Source organism: Thermobia domestica, chromosome 6 (assembly GCF_964235325.1).
Source record: "Thermobia domestica chromosome 6, izTheDome1.hap1.1, whole genome shotgun sequence".
Lineage (NCBI taxonomy): Eukaryota > Metazoa > Arthropoda > Insecta > Zygentoma > Lepismatidae > Thermobia > Thermobia domestica.
The window spans coordinates 28774095-28801163 of record NC_137459.1 but is presented as its reverse complement, the minus strand read 5'-3'; the positions used below and the strand labels follow the sequence as shown (position 1 = coordinate 28801163).

The window sequence follows — 27069 nt, the reverse complement described above, 5'->3', positions numbered from 1 at the left end:
TAGAAAGCTCCTGACCACGTGCTCGCCGCTGGGCTGGACGTAGTTCAGCCGGTCGCTAGGAGATGGCGCTGGAGCAAGCTTAGGCTTATAAATGGGATGTTACGTCAAGTGGCTTTTGTTTTTTATGAAAAAAATATCACAACTGAATTAAGAGACGGTCTTCCCCTGAATGACCATAGATTAGCGAGGAGTGCGATTTTGATATATGTTCTAGATAATTCATGAGCCTAGTTCACGTGAAAACACATGAAAGGGAAATCAAACTTACTTCCGAACATATTTCGAGTTCGCAGAACCGTTTGTTATACTCAGACATAAGTTTTACCCAGGAACAGTAACGTTTAGTTTAGGTTTGTTTCTAGTAATTCTTACAGCTACAGGGTTAAACATATCTCCGAGAACAAGGTATAAGTGTTTATTAATCTCAAATGCTTAGATATCAAGAATGAGAAGTGGAATCACATGAGTGTAGTGGTGAGGGTTATCTAGATTTGAAAGGATACATACCATTATCAATAATTGTTGGTCCATTGCTGGATTAAGGTCTTCCTAATACTTTTTGACAACCGTCTGTCTGGGATATTCGTTTCCAACATATTCGCACTGCTACCTAATTTCGTCACACCCCCTTGTAATATTAGGATTCTGTGTAGGTTGCTATTTGTCGCTTGTGGCGTGCAGTAAAAGACTTTGCTTTTGTTTCCCTTGTATGGTTTGGTTCGTAAGAGAGTTATAGAGCAATGAAAAGTAAAAAAAAAAAAAGGTGGACAAGGGACGTTTTAGAATTAGGCAGGGCCGTGCCGTGGAAAATCAGCGCCCCGGGCGACAGTATACGAGGCGCCCCCATACATATATTCCAAGTAATTTTTCCTATCTTTTTCCTTTTTTCTCCCGAATTTTTCGCCCCTCTTACTTTGCGCCCGAGGCCTTCGCCCCGCTCGCCCCTCCCACAGCATGGCCCTAGAATTGGGCGTTTATAGAAAATTAGAAACAAATGGAAATCAGATTTGAATGAGATAGTCTTATGTTGCTTGTAATTTGTATCTATGGCTTCTCTCACAAGTACTTTTCTTGTAGTTCTAGTAATAAAACTCATGAAATCACAATATATTTAACAAATGTCTTTTTCGAAGTTCAGCTTCCATTTCAGCAATGAGGCTTATGAAGACGTGGATCTACATTTTAAGGTGAAATCCAAATGTGTTTAAATTTCAATGCTCTCCCAGCAAGCATCAATCTCGGAACCCCGAGCACCAAAGGTGAGCATCCTAGCCACTGTGGCAGCGGAGAGCGAATATTTACAAATGTATGTGGCGAACTAAACGTAGCAACTTGACTACTTACACATTATTTTTACTCATTCTAGTGGTTTTAGTTTTTAAAATTTGTAAAAAAATAAAAATAAATAAGTGGTGTTTGTCGAAACCGTGATCGTATTTCTTGAATGCAAATGCAGTTCTGGATCCATACAATCGTTGCGTCATGGGTGAAGGGGACGTTTCTGTAGTGGCATTATCACGTGACTAATTGCGTTTATGTAATTTTTAAGACATGATTATGCTTAATCATGAAAGTAGGACAACAAAACTTCTAAATGTTTATTTATTTATCCTTATGAAGATTCAGCGGACTTCTGCTAATATGTGAAAGCCGCACATTGTGTCATCTTCAGCAAATCGTTACTGTTTATACATCTTGAAGAATTGTGGTGTTAGAGCCAAATTGACTTCAGATCAGGGGCGTCATCCGACCCATTTTCGAGGGGATAAACCCCCTTCCTTAATCATCAGCAATAGAGGGAGACTAAGTAGTACACTAGCGACACTATCAGAAGAATCAGGACTTGCTAAAGCCTTCCCTCTTCTTCGCCTCCTGTGCCCCAAACAATTTCAAAATTACACATGAATAGCTATTAATAAACAAGAATTTTAGAAATGATAAAAAAAAGTGCATCAAAAGACTGCAATCTTGGCCAATAATTAGTTCTTGTATCAGGGCCACAATTTTTTTGAACGGCCCCTAAATTGACTTTTTTTTTTAACGGAATAAGCACATCATACTGAGTTAAGTGATAGTTTGGGTTTGTGTACACTATATGTAGTTCTCCAGATACAAGGCGTACAAGAAAATTTTTCACTAAAATATATTGGATCTGTTGATGCATTATTGAATCAGGAGCCACAAAATTTTTGAATGGCCCCTAAATCGAGTTTTGATGTTTTATTTATTTATTTATTTAATTACGGAATAAGCACATCATACTGAGTTGAGTGATGGTTTTGGTTTGGCTACACTATATGTAGTTGTCCATTTATAAGGCTTTATCGCACCCACCCACCCCCCAAAAATAGAGAGAAAAAGTAATAGTATATTGTACTGTTTGTATACCGTAACTAATGTAAATCTCATTGTTACATACAGCATTACTCATTGCTGCATTACATACAGCAGCGTAACTGAATTTCCCTTGGTGGTCGACTGATTAACGCTCGTACTTTGTGTGTGGTCGCGGATTCCATTCTCGGTGCGGGTAATCACGTTGGATACAAACGGGAATAGTGGTTCGAATCCAACTTTAAGCAGAGTTTTCCGCCTCATATAGCCTCAGTGCTGAAAAGGGACATTTAAATCTCAATGAATCAACCAACTAAAACAGTAACTGCCTTCCCAGGATTTGTTGTCCCACATTCGGCCTCTGTTGAATTAAAATTGTGTTCTCACTGCTCCGAAATGAAAGGAAATGAAGGCAGGACTGATTGATAATTGATTGTTGCTGGTAAAGAACGAGGAGTAGTGGGAGAACCACTAAAAAAAGCAACGCGATGTTCTTCTCCATAATATTTAATGGCCTGTATTGAACTAGAGACCTGTGCACCAGAGTTGAGTAATCTACCACCGAACCATCTTGCTCTTTCCGAAGACGTAATGTGCGGTTCTCTAATCCACCACTGTTCTGCTGTCCTAAGAGAAAAGACTTTAACTCCACATTTTTCGAAAATCGAGATATTGATATGGGAATGTTCGTAGTACAATTTTGCATCTATCTAAAGTGAAATTGGCGTGGTTTCACCAATAGGTAGGGGGTAATGACGTCATGAGTGTTTACCTTATGCTCAAAACTGTAACTGAAAGTAAGCAAAAAAGACCTTAAGTGACAATCCATAAGCAAAAATATTTAACTGTATTACCACACAAATTTTAGATCGTGAAAATATATTTAATAAAGTTTTACTGAAATACAACAAATTTGAACGTACAGCCTAAGCCAAAACTCGTTTTGCTTATTTTCTCGAAAATATGTGAGGTGGAGATAAGGCCTTTTCGCTTAGCAGGGCAGTGTTGGAGGCATAATGCTGGAGAACGTCTTACACTGTGATTGATCGATCTTATATGATGGTCTATACGCCCAGCAACTGCATAGGAGCCTACGTTAACCCTATGAACACCACGAGGTTACGCGTAACACCGCACACCAGGAGAGGGTTAAAAATTTCCAGCATATAAATAATTTTCTGTCCCCAAAAGTATGATATTCTGTATTTTGTGCCTTCGGTTGTCTTAGTTTATAGTTAGTATAACATAGAGAAGATTACATTTTCTGGAACAGAAAATAATGATTTATGGTGCTGGATATTTTTTAACCCTCCCTTGGTGTGCGGTGTTACGTGATTCCACTTTTAATATCATCATTCGAAAAAACAGCATTTTTTTTTCGTTTAGGTGTACGACGCTTTGCATCGTACCGTTGCAACACCTAGTGTCAGAATCTTCAACTTTAACTGGAAATAACTTTATGCACATTATGGTAACACGTTACGCCAAGGAGGGATATTTTGTGTTCAGCACGAAACTTTTTTTAAAAAAAAATCGGGGTTAGTTTCTTGAAATTAAAAGTATTGAATAACAGAAAATAAAATTTATACTATTTTTGACAGAAAACCTGAGTTATGACATGATACTAAAGAAACACCCATAAAAATTCTTATCATAATAAAAGTGTGGGCAATTTTTAACCTACCTTGGTATACGCAGGGTTAATAGCAGATCCCATCCTTTATAACCTCAACGCTGTATAAGGACGTAAAACAAAAGCTATAAGTAATCGTAATTTACATTATCAGGGTCAACCATCTTGACTTTTTTTTTTTTTTTTTTTTTTTGCCTGCTGTGCTAGACTAACTTTTTGATACTGTACATGCAGTAGATTTTATATTATTATTTCCGTCTCTTGTCTCGTAGAATATTTTACTAACGAGATATGCCATTCCATTGACTAGATGTAAGAGCTAGATTATGCTTGAACATGAAAACAAACTACTAAGTAATAATGTGCGAAAGTAACACCGCCAAAGTAAGCAGTAAGAGGAAGTAGTTGCTTTAAAGAGGCTGGGCATTTCCAAAATGCTCTTGAAACTAATGGTTCTGCCGTGTCATACAAGGAAAACAAACGAATTTATGTGAACTGAATCCAATATGGCAGGTGGAATGTGCGCTGTCTCCGTCATCCTACGTGAAGGCCATTCCGAGAGGAAGGAGTCATAAAATCACCATTATCGAAGCGTGTAAATTTGGAGTCATTAATTGAGCTGGGTGTGGAATAATAAGATTCATATATTTCACATTTCCGACAGCTACTGCCAGTAACAAAATATTTCAAATTCAAGAAAATGATTTAAGACCCATATGACTTTAAAAGATTTTTTTAAAAAAGAAAAAAAACAGTCTCTGATTTCTCATGCACAGCCGTGATTTCAATCGGGAAGTATCTTTTCTCTTCCTTTGTTTAAACTGCATGGAACTGTTAATGTTTGTATCTCGCTGATTTTATTTATATATATATATATATATATATATATTCTGTTGTCTTAACACGTTGGCTACCATGGGACTCACCGGTGAGTCCGTCATGGCTCTAACGAGGAAAGCTCAGAAAAGGTGCTTCGTAGCCAATGTGTTTTTAAAACTACCTGGCGTTACTACTGATGTATAGCTAGGACAGTCGAATACCATCTCAGTTATTATTATTGGTTGAGATAGGTCATAGTTTTCTACACCTTAGTTTGCCCTCCGTCTCTCATTGAATTTCTGTTTTTCAAAAAGTGTCATGACCAATCTGGACGAAAACTGATATGGAAATAGCGAATGGCCTAGAAAATATAGTTGAGTTCGGTCAATCACAAAAGTTAAAAGCCACAAATGGCTAAAACACTGGACAAAATAAACTGTCGTAAGACAAGAAGTTACTTTTAAGTAGTGTGAAAATTGCTGGTACCTAAAATTACGTTCATGGGGAGAAACTACACACGCTTAGCTTTCCGGACGATGTCGTAATATTGGCAAATAGTGAGAAAAGAATTAGAGACAGATCTACCCGGTATGCAACAGCTACTTAGAAGCAAATTCAACATGAATATCAACAAGAACACAAGAAAAGTTACGGAATGAGCTAGAAAACAAACCAGAAAAATAAAGATTAAAATAAATCACCTGATGGAAGAAGTCTCATACTTAGGGAGTAAAATTATGAGCAATAACAGGTGTAAAAAAAAAATGTAAAATTCAGAATAGCTGAGCCGAAGAAGCATTTGAAGAAAAATAAAAGCTTATAACCGGAATCTTCGGCAGAGAACTGAAGAAAAAGTTGGTGAAAACATGTGTGTGGAGTATTGTATGGATGTGAGATATGAACACTAGGGGAAAAAGAAATATGGGGAATGGATACGATACCCTTGAAATGTGTTGCTATCAGGGCTGCCAACTTTTCTTAAGAAAAAAATCGAAACGGGATAATCGGTATTCGACCCTCTCCTCATCCCCCCACCCCCGGAGAGGACTATACGTACGGCGAGTCGTTAAAAACAGTGTAAATAATCAACTGAATAACACGGACCTGAATGAATGCTGCACCTTATTTTTTCAAATTTTCCCATCCACTGTTCATCATTAGGTATAAGCAATGTATGCAACAAAACGAAAACAACTGCAATTTATTTAATATAAGCAAAGTATATAGAGAAAACTACATAGATTTTTTTAAAATCACAAATGAGTTCATAACATTGTTAAGGAATTACTGACAAAAAGTATTACTAAAATCAAGTCGTAATCTTTGGCTATCTTCATACAACAAATTCAAACCAAACAACTGTAATTTAACATAAACAAAACCCAAATTTTGTTAAATTGATTCCATGTACATAAAACTGTGCGTGTAAAAGAATAAGTTATTGCTTTGTAAAAATGGCCCTGTAGAATATTTATTAACTTTGAAAATCGATAAATCGGGACAATATGCATTCTGACAAGTGTCCGGTTGGGATGAGGGACAAATAAGTCAGAAATCGGTACAGTCCTGACAGAATTGGGACGGTTGGCAACCCTGGGTGCTATAGAAAAACAGTGAGAATTGAATGGACGGACAAGATATCATATGAGAAAATAAAGGAAATTTTAGGATAAGAAAGTAGTTTATGAAAGAATATTTCGAAATGACAGGATAGAATGATTGGACACACTGAGACATGGAGGAATCACGTTAGTAGCTGCGGGGCGCGGTGGCTCAGTGGTAGAGCGTTCACCTCCGGTGTTTGGGGTCCCTGGTCCGATCCCAGCTCGCGCCGTGTGGACTTTGTGGTGGACAAACACCGTGCTCGTGGGTTATCTCGGAGCTCTCCCGTTTCCTCTCACTTTCTCCATTCCACCATTTCACTCATTTCTTTTCATCATCGTCTCTTTTAGCCTAACCGGCATAAGCGTGGGACGTAGATTTCATTTCATTTCTTTTACGTTAGTAGCTATGGGGAAGTTGCAGAAGGAAAAATACGATTGAAATATACGGACTAAATAATACAAAATATTGGGAAGCAATAAAAAAGAAAGAAATAAAAAGTCTGTCCCAGTATAGGAAGGGTGCAAAGTTGCATCAAACCAATCGAAAGGTTGCTGACCTGAGATGATGATAATAAATTATACGTATTGATCGTAAAACATTACATGTGTGTCGTTGTGAGCTCGTAAAATATGTAGTTTGGTTCAAACTTTCAGTAATTGTACAAGAGACTGTGATTTTCGGAATACTTCTCTTTCAGGAGCAAAGTGTTAAAATGATCATTCTTTCTAAACTGAAAAATAAATGTTAGTGCTAGATGTGTGAGGGAGAATTATCGGGAGTTTTTCTAGAGACACTGTTGTTTAACCTTTGATCACTTGACCATCTGGTTCCCTTTTTATAACGAACAAAAGAATTAAAAAAAAAAAAAAAAAAAAATCAGCCGTGAGTCAGCTCGACATGAAGGGTGTGCAGCATGTGCTGACCATGGGGCTCGTTTGTGGGGAAGGAAGTACAAAAGAAATAAAAGGGAGCAAGCGTTGTGTTTATCCCGAACATCTGCACTTGTATTTGTTAGTGTAGAGAGATTGACTTGTTTTTCCTGTTTGAAAAAGGCTTCGAAATTCTTCAAGTCGTTTTGATTGTTAGTTTTCGTTTAATAAAGTTGATATGGATAATTAAAAATCCTCACTTTTTTTCAATTTTACTGGATAACAAAGACAATAGACACCAAAAATCCAGATAGAATTTACAAAATGCTGTTATAATTTGTTTCCAGCTCTTTTTATACACCAGAAAAATGCGTGCACATGTTACAGTTGAATACCGTTGCCAACTCTAGAATATAAAATTACCGACACCCCCTTCAAGAAGTCCTAAGGAAGGAAGCTGGAAGCTTATGGAAAGTTGTCATATGCAGCAGCTAGGGACGTGAAAATAAACAATGCAACAAACATTGTAATGCCTAAGAGTTATTTGACAACAATCGATGGACAATTTAAATTTATCAATATATTTATGCCGCACAATTATGACAAATTATACACTTCTGTCTCTATTGTTGAAAAGAATGTTTCGCAAAATCTAATTGTTAATAAGAACAAAAACTACCATAGATTAAAAATAATATCATTTATTGTATAATGCAGCGGAAATTTGTACTTGTAAAGGCACTGTTGAAGAATTTCGATGTTTAATTCTGGATTACAGATTTCAGAATACCGATACCAGCCACCGGCCTTAGTCAGAATCACAACAATATTTCCGGACAGGCTGGTGAAAATACCGAAGATCGTGTTAGGAAACATCACATTAGAAGTAAGGACCATCTGAAAGAACTTCTTCAGAATTGAGAAATATGAACTCTGCAGTCACCACAAAAAAGTACAGTCATGTTCAAAACAAATTATCGTAGTAATCCATAGAAAGGGGAACATAACTAATTACTAGCTGTTCTCTGTTGAATGCTGATATCCAGATGTAAACAAACTATTTTCATCCTTTCTGGTAGTGGAAATAAGTATCCGATGCCTTTCATGAGTTTATATATTTAGTAGAAGACTCAACCTTATTTTGTAGCAGTTGTATTTTTGTCTACTTTTTTTGCATACCTATAGAAATGATAAACCTATTAAACATGTTTATGTTAGGATAATTATGTCGGACTCTGTACTTCGTGTTGATTTATGAATCCCTTGTTATACTAAGCCAGCGATGTGAAACAATGAGAAAATTTAGCTTATATTCAATAGTAATTTAAAATGTTTTTGGGACATTAGCTTTGTTCATGGACAGAAATATTAACTGTCCAGCATGCTCAGCGGTAAAATTCTTCATGTACACGAATATTTTCTCGCTAATTTTGTTAATCTTGAAAGATGGTGGGAATGATTATTCCACGAAAATAGTGGCTCTTCCTCCAAATCTGCATCCCTGAGGCTTAGGTACAGGTTCAATTATTCTATTTGACTGCCTTCTTTATCCTGTCACCAAATTTCCTTCGTTTTAGGCAACTGCCTAATCTTTTAGTACCAACATTCCCTCAATTATCTTTTTTTTAGGATTTCCTGCTGGAATAAGTCTCAACTTATACAGTACTCTACCTTTTGTTATCTCAATATTTGTACCCAAATTATCTTCTTTAAACCTGAGATCTAAGAAAGCACAAATTTTCAACAGAATTCTGCTTCCTTCATCCTTCTCGAATCGCGATTTCAGAGGAAATAAAATTTCCATTTTCGTGCTTCTTTCATCTTTGAGTGCTGCATCTAAGATCTGTTCTCTATCTTCCTCTTCAGTCAGAGAGTCATACAGTGAAAAAAATGTGTTTCCTGCGTGCTTGCTTCATCTTGTTCTGATATATCGTCTATCTGTTGAGATTCTTCGACTTGAAAATATTTTGAAATTTGTTCATATGGCCATTGTCCGACGTTGTAACAGATGTTTCTGCTAACATACTGTCATAAAGTATTTGTAAGGACGATAATAGGGAGATAATCATAGTTAATAATTCTGTTTCTTCGTTTTGAAGGATAAGATTTTTATGTACTGTTTGAGACAAAACTTTTGCTATTTCTTCTTGGTGTGTTAAAACTACCACCATCAAAGGGAAAGTAAACAATCATCTTGTTGGCGTACATGACGGAAGTATTTTTACGCAGGAGGCCTAATGCATCTTACTCTTCTTGCAGCGCATGTCTCATTTTCCTACTTTGACTCATAATTTGTCTGTTTCCGAAGGTCCCTGTAGCTCTAGAGCTTTGTTGACTCTAATATTCAAAGTATGGCCGAAACAGCTCATATGTTGGAAATCGCTCAAGTCAACAATGACCTTTACAATATTGGCACTACTGTTGTTACACAACGAACATTTTCAGTTGGTATTTCCCACATATGTATACTAAAATTTAAAGCCTCTATTAGATTTTATTTCGGAAAATCGGAATTCCGGAACTTCATACCAAATTTCGGAAGTTCGGAATTCCGGAATCTTGGAACACGATCGAAATTTCGGAAGATCGGAATTCCGGAATTTCGAAACAAGATCTGAAATTTCGGAATTTCCTGAATCCAGAACACGATACTAAATTTCGGAAGGTCGGAATTCCGGAATCTCAAAACTCCATCGGAAATTTTGGAAGATCGAAATTCCAGGATCTTGGAATTTCGAAATTCCGAAAATTCCGAGATTGCAAAGAAAAACGGAATTCCGAAAAATTCCGGAATTATCGACATTCCGAATTCCGGAATTGAAATCTCAATTCCGGACACCCCTAGTACATAGCTACACCTGTTATCTGGACCGAAGATCTTCAATGGAGTCAATCCCTTAACATATTCATGGGGAACAGCGACTTATGTTTGTTCGTTAGTACAAACGAACACTCTTCAGTGAAAGCGAAATTTTGAATTGTTTGCAAAGGTAGTAAGTAGAAGTTGCACATCTCGTCGTTAGATGACAGCACATGTCGGGTCCTGTGGTTGACACGTACTGGACAAAATTCTAGTGTCTGGTCCTTTCTACTGCCTACCAAGATGAAAAATGAAATCTTTAAGTTTTACGTCCCACGATTATGCCGGCTAGGATAAAAGAGACGATGATGATGAGTGATGAGTGAAATGGTGGAATGAAGAAAATGGGAGGAAATGAAAAAACCGAGAAAACCCACACACACGGTGTTTGTCCACGACAAAACTCACTTGACGCGAACTGGGATCGAACCAAGGACCCTATGCACAAGAGGTAAACGCTCTACCACTCATTAACTACCTGAGTTTATTAGATCACACAATGAGGCAAATAATATTGTTGTTAGTACGTCCGTCCGTCCGTTACTCTGCGCGATAACTCTTAAACAGATGCGAATTTTATTTTTATTTATTTATTTATTTATTTATTATTATTATTTTTTTTTTTTTTTTGCAGTTGATAGCTAAAACGATTTTTTCACCTTAGTTTGGGGTTAATGGAGTCAATCCGTTAACTAATAACGGGGACTTTAACGGTGGTTAACTCCACCCGACATTCCATTATTGTAAGCGAATATTCTGCAGCATGTAACTGGAGAGATTATATTGACTGAGTCAGTCCATTAATGAATAACAGCGACTCTATAGCTCATATTCCATACCTACGAGCGAATTGTTTATTTCTGCTTTGTTCAACAGATACCTAAAGCGATTATCTTAGCGAAGTTCTTTAATGGAGTCAATCCGTTAACGTATTAGCGGATAACGGCGACTATCTATAGCCCATATCCAATAGATCTAAGCAAACTTTTTAATTGTTTTTTTTTGAACTGACAGCTTGACCGATTATCACGGCTTAGTTCGTTAATGGATGCATATATTAACGGATAACGGCGACACTAACGGTGGCTTTTGATAGCCCATATTCATACATGAAGGCCAATTTCTGAATTCTATTTATTGCAGTAAACAGCTAGAGTAATTATCTCTGCAGAGTTCGTTAATGGAAAAATGAAATGAAATGAAATCTTTAAGTTTAACGTCCCACGAGATGCCGGTTAGGCTAAAGGAGACGGTGATAACGAAAAATGAGTGAAAATGGTGGAATGAAGAAAGTGGAAGGAAACGGGAGAACCCCGAGAAAACCCACGAGTACGGTGCTTATCCACCACAAGGTCCACACGGCGCGAGCCGGGATCGAACCAGGGACCCCAAGCACCGGAGGTGAACGCTCTACCACTGAGCCACCGTGCCCCCTAGTTCGTTAATGGAGTCAATCGTTAACACCATAACGGGTAACAGCAACTAACAGTGTCTATCCATATCCCACATATGGAAATATTTCGCGTGATCCTCTCTACTGTCAAGAGTTTATTATTATGACATTAGTAATGGGTTATTACATAGAAATTTTAGTATTTCAAAACAGGGCCACATGGACTTGCAAGTCTAGACAATATACGACACTTTATATATATATATATATTTAAACTAATACAGGGGGGGGGGGCAGAAGTATGTATATAGTTCCGTACGATCAGCTCGTTGCATTTTATACCATTTCTTATTATTATCCATCAAGTAGACTTAGTTTCTTTATTATTTGTTCTTAAGAGTCTTCATCCCGGCGAAATTAAAATACCGCTAATTTTACAGTAATTATGTGATATATTCAAATAGATAAAAGATAATTGAAATATGGAACAAGAGCGCCTTAGACAATATTATTTTGCGTGAGGTACCGTTATCACAAGTCACCTAGTCTCTTTCCATTTTCAGCTGTTTAGAAACGCGAAAATAAATGCCGATTTTCAAAATGGCTGGAAATCGAAAGCAGATAAGTGAGTCGTGATAACGGTTTATCATGTAAAATAATATTGTCTAGGGCGCTCTTGTTTCGCATTTCGATTATCTTTTATCTATTCGAAGATATCACATAATTACTGTAAAATTAGCGGTATTTTAATTTCGCCGGGATGAAGACTCTTAATGTGTTTTTACTTATATCTTAAGCTCGGAATAGCCGAATCAAATAAATCCATAAACTAGAATGATATACTTCATCAATGCAGGGTCTATACCTACTTTGGATCCACCCTGTAGTTAAAAAGCATTAACATTTTGTACCATGAAAATATCCGTAGGGGAACATTGTTTGACATACTCTGCAATACAAGCAGCTTAATAGTGTTACCAACCTAACATAAAGTTATATTTATCAAATTGCACTAGATCATGTTATTACATAGTGTGCATATCAAGTGGAAACTTACAATATCACATTTGTTATCCTGGGGATACGGCTGTTCCGGTGTAAGGACGTTTAAGTGTGAGGCTGGTTCAGTGTAAAATTTCAATCTTTACACTGAAACATCCGCTGTTCCTAACGAAATATATTCATTAGGAAGGCATATTCTTAAAAAAAAAAAAAAAAAAAAAAAAAACTAAAAATAAAAGAAATGGTACAATGCGTATTCTGCGTGTGCTAATTCTCTTTTTCGCTCATTCCATGAATAATATTTCGAAACATGTGATTAATATACTCTTTGTTTCTGCCAATAGTGGATGGAAATTTTTATTAGAAACTTAATATCTAGAATACGTCATTATAGCATGTATTAGTGGAAGTATCAAATGAGAAGTAACAGCTTATTGACATTTTCCAGGTTTCGGCCAATCAGCCGCACTAGGTAGGTATTGTTCAATTTTAGTGTGTTAGGAACATTGTTCAGTAGATTTGTTTGCGCTGAATAGTTTGCAGTAAATGATGTGCATACCACGCATAAACAGAATTATTAGTAGTAATAGAATTCTACTGACTTGCAATATGTAAGAGAATTGCTATAAAGTAGTACAGTAATAAGTTATAGTGTTATTCTCTAGAACGTTGTGGAATAGGTTTATTTATTCACACTGCGTATTTTATATTTCACTGTATCTACATATACAGGGTGTCCATAAAGTACGTTGGCTCCCCGTGTATCTTCGAAACGATTGCGAATGTGACATACGCAAAAACACGTTCTTCATTATTGGGACAGACTTGAATTTTGAGCTAAAAACTGTCCACTCCAGACACCCCGTATTGGGGTACGTGCGATCAACTTGAAAATTTCAAATGGTACAGAGGGTCGAGTAATATATCGTTGGAAAGGTTATGGAGTTCTGCGGTGAAACTTTTTGTAGCACACAATTTGCAGCCCCTTAAAATAATGACGGGCGTGTTTTTGCGTTTTCTCATATTCTCAGTCGTTTCGAAGATACACGAGGTGGTAGCGGACTTCATGGACATCCTGTGTAAATTACATATAAATTACATGTATGAGCACTTTTGCCAATTAAGAGTTTTAAATTAAATTTCAGCATTGTTCTTCATACATTCTTTGTCCAGATTGATAGTTCTATCGTAAATCAAAAATATTATCATGAACGCATTGTATTATCATTCTGTATTTACCTCAATAACAATGTTAACCAGTTTGCGATATGACCCAGTAACTAGACTATGACACTTTGAGTGTCAGATATAAAAATTCAGATGTTTTCTTTAAAAAGTTTTCAAGTTTTATTTTATACTAGCTGCAATACCCATTCTTCGCATGGGTCAGATAAAACAAACTGAACAACGAAGGAAAAAAATATCGGTCATTTTCTACTGCTTTTACATATCCCGGTAAACGCCCCCTGAGACCCCCCTGGTTCGAATTTTGAAAAAAAGCCTCTGGCCCCCAGCCGGTGGGGGCTATATTTCGAATTCGACACCTGTTGGAGTATCACCATTCACCTCAGTGACCGTGAAAACTATGAATATGACACTAATATCGGTAATTTTCTACGACTTTTACATGTCCCGGTAAACGCCCCTCTGAGACCCTCCTCGTTCGAATTGCTCTTGTATTGCTACTCTTACTATTCTCTTTGTGTTACTTGCTTGAAAACGCAACCAGAGAATTCATGTATCATGAGAATTCCAGAGCAGTTTCTAATATATAATGAACACAGCCCAAAAGTACTTTATTTACCGGAGATGCTAGCATACGAATTTTTCCAAAGGTGAAACCTAGATAAATCACTTTCTTGCACTTGAAAACTGGTTTACACAAAATTTCATGGAAGTCATTAGAGCCGTTACCGAGATTTGAAAAAAATAAATAAATAAACAAATAAGCAAGAATTTCTCATATTATATTAGTCTATATAATACACACACGTCACGTAAGTACGTCGAGAGTAACCCTCAACAAATATTTTATATACCGAAACATCTTTTACAGTCCCACCACAACCTATTTATATCCTTTCGTGGCTAAGTGGCTTACACTTGTGCTTTCGCGGTTCCGAGTTTATTCCTCTGAGCGATACTTGCCTTATGATCCAAATCCATTTTAAGTAGAGAGCTCCGCTTCATACGTCCTCGGTGCTAAAGAAGAATGCTAAACTCAAATCACCCAAATACTAATGGGATACTACTACTACTACTGTTGACAAACCAGTTATATATCCCATGGAAATGCCTCCGTTCTTTATGAAGGTTTCTCCAGAAAACCAACCATTTTTTGGAGAAAAATTTATTTCACAGTGTAAGATACTGTTTGAACTATTGCCAGGAACAAATTACAAACTTAGTACGTTGGAATGTTAGACCTGAGTAAAATCTTGAAAGCTCGCACGTAGATGGTGTAGTATCAAAAACTGTGACCTGTAATCCGTTTTCTCAATTGATGGTGCAGACCTTCGTCTCATAAACTTTAGGTTCGATAAACTCTGGATGGAAGTCTTTATAACAGAGTCAGATTTGGTGAACGTGTTGTGTGAGCCGGTTTATCTGGGATTAGTCATACCAACCCCTCTAGTAGGAAAAGCTTCAATGAGATGGTCTAAAACAATTTTGAGAAGATTAAAAAAGTTTGTTATACAAAATTCCCAACATATCAGCTGTAGTTGCGAAAATTGTAACATACCAAGGCTTGTTTTCAGACATTGTTCTACGAAGACCGGTCCTCAGCCTCACAGTTGTGTGTCTTGTCAACTGGTGTAGTATATTTAGTTCTCTTGCGTATTCGTATATCCATAGATGTGAAATATAGCTTCAATAAAGAAACACACATGCATTATGTCGTCGAAGACAAGTGAGTAACACGTCTGTTTATGCGCGTCGTCCCGTGTTCGATCCCAGTGGTAATAGTTGCCTTGGATAGAAAACAAAGTAGGTCCCCTTTCTTTATTTTCGGTGCTTAAAAGAAGTGTTAAACATTCTTCTCTAAACTGGACGATGACGACCTCTAAACTAGACACTCCTCATCATGACCGAATTTTACTGAAACTGAATTAAGAGCAACATATTTGAAATTCCATTATGCCGACCACTTTTTTCTCCGACCGGCGAGCATTAGTTGTTGTTAGTAGCTGAATATACCCATTCTTCGCATGGGGCTGTATTTGGAAGTGAACGCCTGTGGGAGTATCACCATTCATTTCAGCAACCGCAAAAACTATGCATTTGATACTGATATTGGTCATTTTGGATTATTTTTACATGTCTCTGTATTCTTCCCCGGTGACCCGTGGCCCGCAGCCGAATAGGGTGAATGCGATCCGAGTTTCACCATTGATCTCAGCAACCGCGAAAACTATGTATTTGACACTAATATCGGTCAGTTTGGGTTATTTTTACGTCTCGACCCCATACAATGGTAGCTGAATTTGCAAGTCATCGCTAATGGAAATGTCACCATTGATCTCAGCGACCGCGAAAACTATGGGTTTGACACTAATATCGGTCATTTTGGATTACTTTTACATGTCTCGCTATTCCCTCCCCCCAGTGACCCCTGTTTCGAATTTCGACAGAAACGTTTCTCCGTGGTCTGGGGCCTGGACCAGTCAGTGTATCCATGACCAAAATTTGGTAACTCTCGGTCAACTTGTCTGGTCCCCAGGCCGGTCCTGGTAAACGCCTTCCCTGAGACCCCCTAATTCGAAATCCGAAAAGAAAAAAAAAACGCTTCGTCTTGATCTGGGGCCTGGACCATCGTACCACTGACCAAAATTTGGTAACTCCACTCGTGTGGTATGCAGGTCGCACACAGACAAGCAAACACAAACGAACTTTTTATTTTGTTTATATTAGATTAGATACTCACTTCAAGACTTTTCGTTTGAAGTCCTTGTAATGTATCCAACTAATGTCTAATAGCATAACCTGATTGGGAGAGTGAGTGGATGCAAGGAGTTTTAAAACTATTTGGTATATCCCGTTGGGTTTGTGGAACAGCGTTCATATATGAATCTTCTTCCGATGAAATGCACCTACGCGAAATCTCAAAACAACCACCAATTTCTGCTTTTGACAGGAAAATTCCTTTGTGGCAAAATGAAGTGCATCAGTAAAGAAGAAAATCCATTCCACGAATGCTTTGAACTTTATCAAAAGCTTGAAAACAGTTGTCTACTTTTCTTCCAATGTTTTTTTTTCTTTCTTCCTCTTTTCTCTCTCTCTTTTTTTTTTTAAACAAATCAATAACTGTACAAGATTGTTAAAACCTTACGTTAATAAATTGCATGCTACTTGTGCTTCCAGTCTTTAAATAATATACAGAGCTCTTCCGTGGCTAAGCGGTTAGCGTACGCGCCTTTGGCGCGGGAGACCCGGGTTCGATTCCCGGCGGGAGCTCATGTGGTTCGGATTCCACGTTAATTAGTAGGTGCACGTCTCATATAGCCTCGCTGCTAAACGGGACGTAAAACTCAAAATCAATCAATCAATCAATCTTTAAATAGTATACAGGGTGAGTCAGAAGACTTTGGACACCCTTTCATTTGAAACCTGAGAGGAAAACGTGAAATATGTTAATGTAAGATAGTAGTAGAGGAAGTTAAGTCGCAACATGTGAGGTGCCATGGGCGCTACTTTGAAGTCTTCCATCTGAATGGAAGTTTGAAATTTTAAATGGAAATGGAGGTATGTCGCGTATTAGGTAACACCGGCACCCGCATAATGCACAACAGTCGTCGTATCTACTCCCGACTGCACACACAGGAGAATTTCCGGTAAAATGTGGTCACACGCATGTTGATTGCAGTCCTGTAGGTGCTTTATATTGCAGAGAGTTTCTCAGCGTACACCTCTGCTTCAGGTGGTCCCACGGGACCACGGCAACCAATCCACTTCCGTGAGAGTGGTACATCGAGGCATTGACACGCACTACCTCCATAATGGGCAGAGGCCCCATCGTGTTAAAAATAAGGAAACTTTCCATCTGGGTTCAGAAGCGAAGGAAACACATGTTCCTGCAGAAGCATCATGCACTGTAGCGCCGTTAAGGTATTATCGATGAAAACTAGGCAAATGATGCTGGTGCCTCGTATACGACACCACACTATTATATTTTAGGGTTATGTTCCTTACTCAGATTAACCCAGTTCGGATTACTTTCATACCAGTACCGATAGTTATGTTGATTAACTTGTCCGTTCAACGGCTATACAATATGCTACTATAATTTACACTACTACACTCTTTGTTTTGCTACGTTACCTTACTCTGTACTATGCCACTGCACTCTGGTTAATACACTACACCAGTGATTCCCAACCGGTGTGTCGGAAATTTAAGATCTTAAAAAACATGAAGCATTTAAATAATGAATTACAATCAGTTTTGATACAGACTGTACTAGATAACGCCTCCAGTGGCTGCAACAATGTTCAGTGCTAGGTCGAGTCACTACTTTATGTAGAAAAGTATAAGCTTACACGGTTATAATTTGTTATTCTTTAAAAAATGAAACAAACGTGTCACAATGTCCTGGGTGTTCAAGTAAATTGTTTTGTCAGTAAGAATTGTATCAAACTAGTGACACATGCTACTGTGTGTTTTTCTACTTCCTTCTACAATATTCTTCCTTATACCCTGGCCGGCGAATGATGATTTCTGACAGCTCAGCTGGCGAGGACGACTGAGGAGTGTGGTGTTGCCATGTGCTTCTCGCGCAAGGGAAGAATCGTCTGCTTCTTCGTTGAGGATGAGAGGGGATGAGTGAAAGTTTGGCAATATGTGGTAATTACCATGGAGACGCGATAGGTTCTGAGCCTAAGGTTGGTTGACCTGCTTTTCTTCTGCTCGCTCGCCATGGCCTTGTGCAGAGCTCTCAGAAATCATCGTTCACCGGCCAGCGTATAGTCCACTTTACACTGCTCTCTGCTATACTAGCCTACCATAGTCGATGATATGATACATTACGCTTGTTAATGTCTATATGGTAGCGTACGTGTCTTGGCGTAATAGACCTGAGTTCGATTCTTGTCGAAAAATCATGGCTCGGACTTCACTTTAAGCTGTAGGTCCACATCTGATATACCCTAGCTGCTGAAAGGGACGCTAAACTCCTGTTCAATCAACCAATCATTCTACGAGCTGTGGAAGTGTTGTTAAAAATGCCGTATTTATACTCATTTAATTTGTAAAGCTTTTTAAAACTTTATATTCTGTTAAACGACTTTTTAATGTATACGCCGTCGCGTACATAAACATTTCTTTATCCATGGCCACCCATGTCTCAAGAGATGGGATGTTCCTTAATTCATCAATTCACTTAATTCACCAAGTTCATCATTCTATGGTTTAATTCTACCATTGTCAAATAAATAGGATGTTCCCCCAGATTATCTCATGTGAGCAACCTCCACTCTTTAACCCGCCTGTAAGCATCCCAGATACACACTGTCGATATAAATACGGGATGGCAGAGAGACGTCTAGTAAAAATGAATGTAATGATGCTAGGCAGCCAACTCTTCAATGATCGTTGCACCGATTTTGATGATCTTGAAATGAGCCTAACCCGTCCTAACTTAACGTTTTTAACATGTCAATTTAATTAAAATGCTTGTTCTAGGAGGCCAAGGATCACAGTTTGTGTAATATATATATATATATATATGGAACCCTTCAAGTTAGGAAATTAAATCTTGGCACAGAAACTTTTCAGAAATAAAAAGATACACGTCAGTGCTTTTCTCAAATTTCCCGTTTTAAGAGCGAAAGAAGCTTTGTAATGTTTTCTCTCACATTGAACGAGACGTTAAACCCCATTCCGTAACAGTTTGCGGTAATAGGCATAGCAGTTGATTAATTTTACACATTTTCCGTTGTAGTATATTCCGCAGCTTTTGCGAAGGCTGGCACAGGATGACGCAAATTGTCTAATTACACCGCGAAAAAATTCCTGCGCAATTTCTAATGAATTTTGGAACATAGTACCTATTCCGAAGCGATTTGCGTCACCACAATAGAAAATTTACGTTTTAGTTTGCAATAATGGGTATATCAATTACAATTTTTTTTATACGTTTTAATTTGCAATACACTCTGCAATATTTGCGAATATCGATACGGAATGAGGTCCTCAAGCTATTTTTTATCATGTCATTTTGTCTAAACGGGAAATGGAGTAATTCATGATCCCTTCAAATTAGATCCATGAAAATAGGTATGTAAGTTCCTCATTATAAATTAGCGGACGTGTCCCAGCAGTTTTGAAATTTCCTCTTTTAAGGGGAATAAGGGTTCTTTATTTTCCGCCACACTGAAATCGACGTTATCTATGGTCACATCACGAAAAACGAATGACGTGTTTGAAATGAATTTCGGAACGTAGTCAGAACCTAGCCCAAACTAGACCTTTATCTCATGTCACTTTGATTAAAATGTGCATCCTCAAGGGGGAAAGGTTCAAATATTTTTATAAACGTATTCTTCCCATGCGAAGAACGGGTATCTCAACTAGTTGCAGCATAAAATTAACTGTAAACGATCTTTTTTTTATCAAATTTTAGAAATTACGTAACTTCTTACAAGAAAAAACAATCCTTTATTTTAAAAAGATATTAGGAGTTAATCTGCTATTTTACAATACTTTCCGTACTTTTATCACCATCGTGATTGTTGAAATCTTGCAAATAATCCTTCGCATATAGTCTATTCTACTGTAATTAATGCAAGTTTCATCACATTCATTACATACATTTAATCACATGACATGGCCACACTGACTAATTAGTGCGATTAAAGTTACAAATAAAATTTAATTAAGCTAAATCACACTTGTCAACATAAATTTCAACATTTATAATTTCTGCATAAAAGTAACAAATGCGTTGTATTCCATCTCTTGGGTTACGTCGGGCAGACTGGGGCAAAGGTAAGTGAAGACATAATTTATATTGAAATAATAAAGCAAAATTAACCCTACCTAACCAAAATTAGCCAATAATTAAAAAAGTAAGTGGGTAAACTTTACAAGACACGCTCCAGCTGCGCATCGATAATTTTGGTCCTTTTAAAAAGTATAGTAGAGTAGGGTAGGATAGAGTAAGATAGAAATAAGTAGGGTAGGGGTTAGGAACAGGTTAGCTTAAGGTTAAGTAAGTTTTGATTCATTTTCATAAAATTATTCGTGTGTAATTTCTCGTTTCTGAGTGGGTATACCTGCTAGAGCGGGCGTTGTAAAATTAACACAAGTAAGTTTTAAAAAAAATGCTGGTCCCCCTCAGGTCGATTTTGCCCATTTTATTTTACAACTTATGCTTAGATCCATCCGCCACACATAAAATTTTTTTGGCATGGGTAAACTTTCTATATGCTTACGCGTATGATACAACATGTAAACAATCTATATGGCGTTAATTCGTCACGTTCTAATTACGCAAAATTTCGACTAATATTTAAATAGAATTATTAATCTTGTATGTAGCTTAGTGTTCTCGTGGTGCAGATTTACTTTTGCACGGCTGCAGATTTACCACGGCTGAAAAATTACAGCTAAAATTCAATACCTTACATTTTATGTGAAGAAGAGAACCCAACCAACCCCTGCGGGGCTTCTAACCAGTTTCTATTCCTACTACTACTACTACTGTTACTATTACTACTATCACTTATATTATGGATACGTATAGCAAAACTATTTATAAGAAAAATCTGAAAGTAATGAAATGCAGCTATACTATACATTTCCAAATGTAGGATAACTATTGTAAAATCATTAGAAGTGCTTTAGGACGAATAAAATAAATGAATCATATGAAAGATGACTGTATTAGATACTACTTTTCACCGGCGGTGTATTTCTGCAGTTTACACAAGCAGTCTTTTATGTTTACAAGTAGAGCGCTATTACTATTAAACCATGAGAAGTGCTATTGAAACTCGTATCATAGCCAAAACTCATTTGTTTTCAGTACCCTCGCTTATGATTATCCCACCGTAGTTAACGCGCCTGCTTCCTTCGGACATACTACCGCGATAGGCTTCGCCCTGCCCTAACTCGGGTAAATAGCATTCGTGCTTTTACTGGCCAACTAGCACAGGTTTGTTTGTGTGTTTTACACTGTAGTTTTTATGCCATACATCTGGATGCCATATTTATACACAAATCTTAAAATAATTATAAGTTTTCAACCATGACTACTGATGGTCCCGTTGAATTTTTTTTTAGATAGTTTCTTGTCCCCAAACGTAAATCGTTTAGGGGGACAATAAGAAGGAATAAGTGAAAGAATTGTAAATTTTAAACAATAATTTCGAGTGGTGTGCCGAAAGGAAATCTGCACGGTTTCTGTTACAGGACATAACAATAGACAAGTCTGAATGAAAATAAGACACTTATTCCGAACTTGGTCGTTTGCCTAGTTTTTAGCTAAAAGCGTAATAATTAATTCCTTTGTGTACCAAAGATTAATTCAGATAATATTGTTGAGCGAGCGTTAGAGAGTGAAGGCGGGTTAGAGCCCCGCAGGGCACGTTGTTTTCTGTTTTTATTACAGCTAAATGGAAAGGAGGAACTGTGTCCTACAACCGTGCCGCCATGTTGATTATGTTCCGTTAGGTTGAAAATTATAACTTTCTCAATTTTTGTTATTTGCTTACTGGATTTTATTCAATATATTTTTAGATTTATTAAGCGATGACGTTTACTTACTTTCAATAGATTTTCCTTATTATCAGCAGCCATGTTTACAAAACAAATGCTTATTACATTACCATAATCCTACGATGAAGTAACCTTGCGCCCAGTAGTTCTCTCCGCTTGCCAAATAGTTCCATGTATAGAACCGTTTATATAAGAAGATAAACACAACTTTCGCTCTCGTTATACATTATCAGTCACATAAACGAGAAAATTATTTATTTCTTTCCGGTAAATTTTCAAAATTTTGCTAGAAATCAACCACCAACTTCGGAACTTAACCCGAAAATAAAATGAGCATTGCGCTTCCAACTCTTTGGGAAGCATCACTTCAGGTACCTGAAATATACGTAATTGGCGATTTAGAGGTGCCTTAAATTCGTACCATTAATTCAAATAATATTTCCTGAAACCCTCTGAAAATATATGTCGGGGCATAATTAGTGTGATCATCCCTAATTAACAATGTTTACCATTATTTTGGTCTCTAAACTTAAGCGAATTTACGGTTTACGGTAAAAGATAATTTTTCCTTTTCAACCTGTGTAACTTTAGTAATATTCGTAATCTCACTAATTAAGAGCCCTATTTGAATAAGGAATTTAAAATAAAATCTTTGCAGCAGTTAGTAAAACATTCGTCATACGCGAAGATGTATGTAATGTTGAGGAACTTTTTGAAGTAGTGCATAGAAGGGGGTAATGCTTTACAAGTGTGTTCAATAAAATCAAGTAAGACATCCCTGTATGTACTTCTCTAACTGCATCCTAAAGTAAAATTTACCCTGCTTTACTTATTGTCAAATTGGATAATGATCCGTATGCAAACAATGGAAAATTACGGTTAGATTTTACTTTATGTAAAACACTCCTTACAATGTATGTTTTTATCAGATAGTACGAGTAAACTTCTATACAAACTAAAGTCACAAACATTATACGAGTTAACTTCTGCAGATGGCGGCCCGAAATACAAAATTTAGGAAGTAATGAACAGAATCAGACTAAATAGCACGAAAGTAATAAGAAAGTCAAGAACGTATAACGATGCGTGTATTTTTAACGTCTTTGGGCAGAATGTACTTCACATTGATGCAGAAGCTATTTAAGAAAAGGAAGAAGAAATATATAGAAAAAAAGGATATAAAAATGTAATTGTTTTGCTGTTGATATACGCTGCTGTTTTATGTTAAAATAGAGATTCGCTGTCATAGCAACGAAGTATAAGTAACAAATAATTCCAGAACAATCTTGCAAAAAGCTACACGCAAAATCTTTAAGGTTTGTATTTATTGTAGCGATTATGTGCCATAATAAAAAGGGAAATATTAGAATGCAATGTGAAACGTTTTGTGGTGTTTTAATAGCCATATTTATATACAAATATTAACTGAGGACGTTTATACAAGATTCGTCTTATAAATTTTTGGTGCTCCTCGCCGCAGGATCATCGTTATATATATTTCGGTGATTTGCCGCCAGGAACCTTAGGAGATCCGGACGAAGTTTAGTAGACAACCTCCTAAACAGGAAGCAAAATGAATCTTCCTGATATTGGAAATGCATCTGAATCAGATGATAACAGGAAAATGAGCTTTTCTGACCTGGCCGATCTCATTAAACAACAAATGGAACGAATCAACCAACTTGAGGGACAACTAAAACAAGATTTTGGTAACCGAATGGATCAACAAACGGAACAGATGAACCAACATTTAGGACAATTAAAGCAAGATTTTGCTGATCAAATGAACCAACAGATGGGATATTTAAAGCAGGATTTTAGTGATTGCATGAATCAACAAATGGAACAAATGAAACAACTTGTCAGTAAAATCAACAGTAACAGTCAACCTTTATCAGAACAGGTTAATCAGACAAATCAACGGATTGAACAAAATGAACCTGAACCTTCTATAGAAACAACAGAAAATACAGGCTGGGATTGTGTTGTTCTTATATAATCCTAGACAAATTGGGTTCAAATTCGTTCCCATCTTCGTTAGTTTTCGCTGTATAAACTTTTTTGTATGTAAGCTCATTGATAAATAAGAACCTGAGTTAAAAATCTTTCCTGTATATAACAGTATTAATCTGTTGTGGATTCTTCTTGGAGCTTTGTGTAATCAATAATAAGTAGAATTCTCTTTTATAATGATCATCAATTTCTATATAACACAGGTTATAGTTTATGTTCGTTCCAAAATTTTTGGTTGAATTAAGTGGTGAACTTCCTTTGTTCTTTTTAAAAGTGATCTATATACTCAACAAATTCATTATTTGAAACGTATATCATGTGGGCAGTGATCTATTCTAAGTGAACTGATTTGTAAAGCAGTCGTCAACTGTTTTGTCTTGTTTACTGTATTCTTATGTCGAATCCAAATGCACGTGCATGTCCGCCTGTTTCCACGTTACGTAACTTGATCGACTGAATGTAAACTCCGCCAAATCTATAGCGAAAGAAGCTCCTTGAAGATAGTCATCGAGTTCATATGTATGTGGACTTTTTGTATATTTGTCATTATGTATTTTTGTACTAATTCTAAGACATCAAAACAATAATAATACTGTGAGACCCATCTTTGGAGGCGGGAAATCAAGTACTAATTCTCTAGTTTCAACATTGTCAGAGCAAAAGTGCTTATTAAAATTCCATTTTTCTCTTAGTATGCCCAGGTTAATTTTCTGTTCTCGGTAAAAGGTATGTGCTTTCATGTATTTGTGCACAAATAATGATAATGAAAAGTATAAGAGTTGTCAGTTAACAAATTCCGATTAACGAGCTTGAAAATTAAATGAAGTCTTTCAGTTTTACGTCCCACGATTATGCCATGAAGGCTAAAGGACATGGTGATGATGAGAATGAATGAAATGGTGGAATGAAACATGTGGAAGAAAACTGGAGGCCATGCTTGTCCACCAGAGAAACCACTTGGCATGAGCTGGGATCGAAACAGGGACCTCATACACCAGAAATGAACGCTCTACCACTGACTCTCCACGAACTTGAAGTATAGCAGGAAACTGAGAGAAATATAATTGTTACAAATTGTGGGTTTTAAGTCCTTATATTTTGTGTTAGTAGGATAATACTAAAAATAACAAGCATAGTTCGAATCCCACTCAGACCTCTCTTGCCGCGTTGAGAGCGCGGTGGCTCAGTGGTAGAGCGTTCACCTCCGGTGCTTGGGGTCGCTGGGTCGATACCATCTCGCGCCGTGTGGACTTTGTGGTGGGCAAACACCCTGCTCGTGGGTTTTCTTGGGGTTCTCCCACTTTCTTCATTCCACCATTTCATTCATTTCTCACCATCACCGTCTCCTTTAGCCTAACCGGCGTAAACGTGGGACGTAAAATTTAAAGATTTCATTTCATTTTTTGTCTTCCCGCGTTAGGACACCCTACTTTTTGTCTCCTTCGAAAGCAAATTTATCATTTAAAAAAAAAAAAGAGAGAGAGATAGCGTATACCACTAAACAAATATACTTGGGTGTTTTAAAGTAGTGCTAATTTTATATTTGTGTACTAGCATTTTTTTTTCTGTTCAAGACAGAAATTACGAAGTTCAATGAGTTGAACAAAAACCATTAAAATCTAGCGAGGTAGATATGAACTTGCTGTTGTAATTAATTATATGACCTCGATGTAGTCTTACCCACTTTTGCCTTGTAGATCATGGAACGCTATGTACTAAGAAGAGCGACTCGTGGCTTGGTTTGCATCCTTTCTTCTGTCGGTCTTTTACTTATTTCAAGGATATTAAATCTCTCAGAGTTTTTGAACTGTGAAGATTCTGTTTTCGGCTAGTTTTGCTCCAGCGATGTACTACCAAGATATGGCTTTTTTGCTCACATGTTGTTTCTAAAGATAGTTTCCTCTCTTGCAATTGCATGTCATATTTTAAACAAACTTAAAAAAACGTTTTTCTTAACCGTAATGCAGACAAAATGTTTCTTTCCACCGAAAGCTGAATTATGCTGTTGAGGTTTCGCTGAGATGTTCACTGGCAAGAGTAGATTTGAAAAACATATGGCTCTGGTATGTGCCATTAGAAGCTCATAAACTGAATGAGTAAAACATTCACAAATTTTTAAGTCTGTATAATGAAAGCTTGGAGCTCCAATCATTCCTTCCGTGTTTTTTACTTAAGACGATATAAGAAGTGGTATGGTAATCGTTTTAAAAAAAAAATCAGTGAGTTTACGCGTTTCATGGCCCTACGAGCTGTTTACTGATCTAGAAAGGATACATACAGTTCAGCATATCCGGACCAAATTTTAAACTTCTCTATACGGGTCGAGATTTTCTGTAATTCATCACGGGAATTTTCATCGAACTTAAAAAGTTCGTTGCTGAAGTCTCTATGTCTGTCTGTCTGTCATTTATTTGCGATTTTTTTTTTTTTTTTTCAATTTTGAGTACTCCATTTGATAGAAGATCAAAATCTATCTGAGAAAGTGATGGAATTTTTCGCGTCACTCTTGAGTTGAGTTTATTTGATTTTAAGTTGAACGTCCCGTTCAGCACCGAGACCATATGAAACGTAGACCTACTGATTTTAACGTGAAATCCGAACAACGTGGGCTCCCGCCGGGAATCGAACCCGGGTTTCTCACGCCAAAGGCGCGTACGCTAACCGCTTAGCCACGAAGGAGATCTCGCGTCACTCTTACCGTTTCCGAGATATTGGCCAAAAAACTGCCAATTTCCGGAGATTTAAGGCACCATATCTTGGGAACTGTGAGTCATCGAGAGGTCATATTAGTGTTGATCAATACCTAAAAGGATGGTGAACATTTTGG

At 37.1% G+C, this 27069-nt stretch overlaps 1 protein-coding gene across 5 annotated transcripts in view; it reads left to right on the top strand.

Annotated features, from left to right (window-relative positions):
• Positions 1-27069, top strand: part of LOC145687908 (cyclin-dependent kinase 17-like) — a 262257-nt gene that overhangs the window by 185720 nt on the left and 49468 nt on the right. For 2 of the 5 annotated variants that reach the window (XM_081761457.1, XM_081761456.1), the window contains exon 4: positions 12964-12987. The exons of 2 other annotated variants lie outside the window; for them this stretch is intronic. In XM_081761457.1, coding sequence (XP_081617583.1) covers positions 12964-12987 — 24 coding nt within the window. Of the gene's footprint in view, positions 1-12963; positions 12988-20434; positions 20499-27069 lie in introns of those variants that run through there. One more of the 5 variants, XM_081761461.1, reaches the window with a different exon arrangement.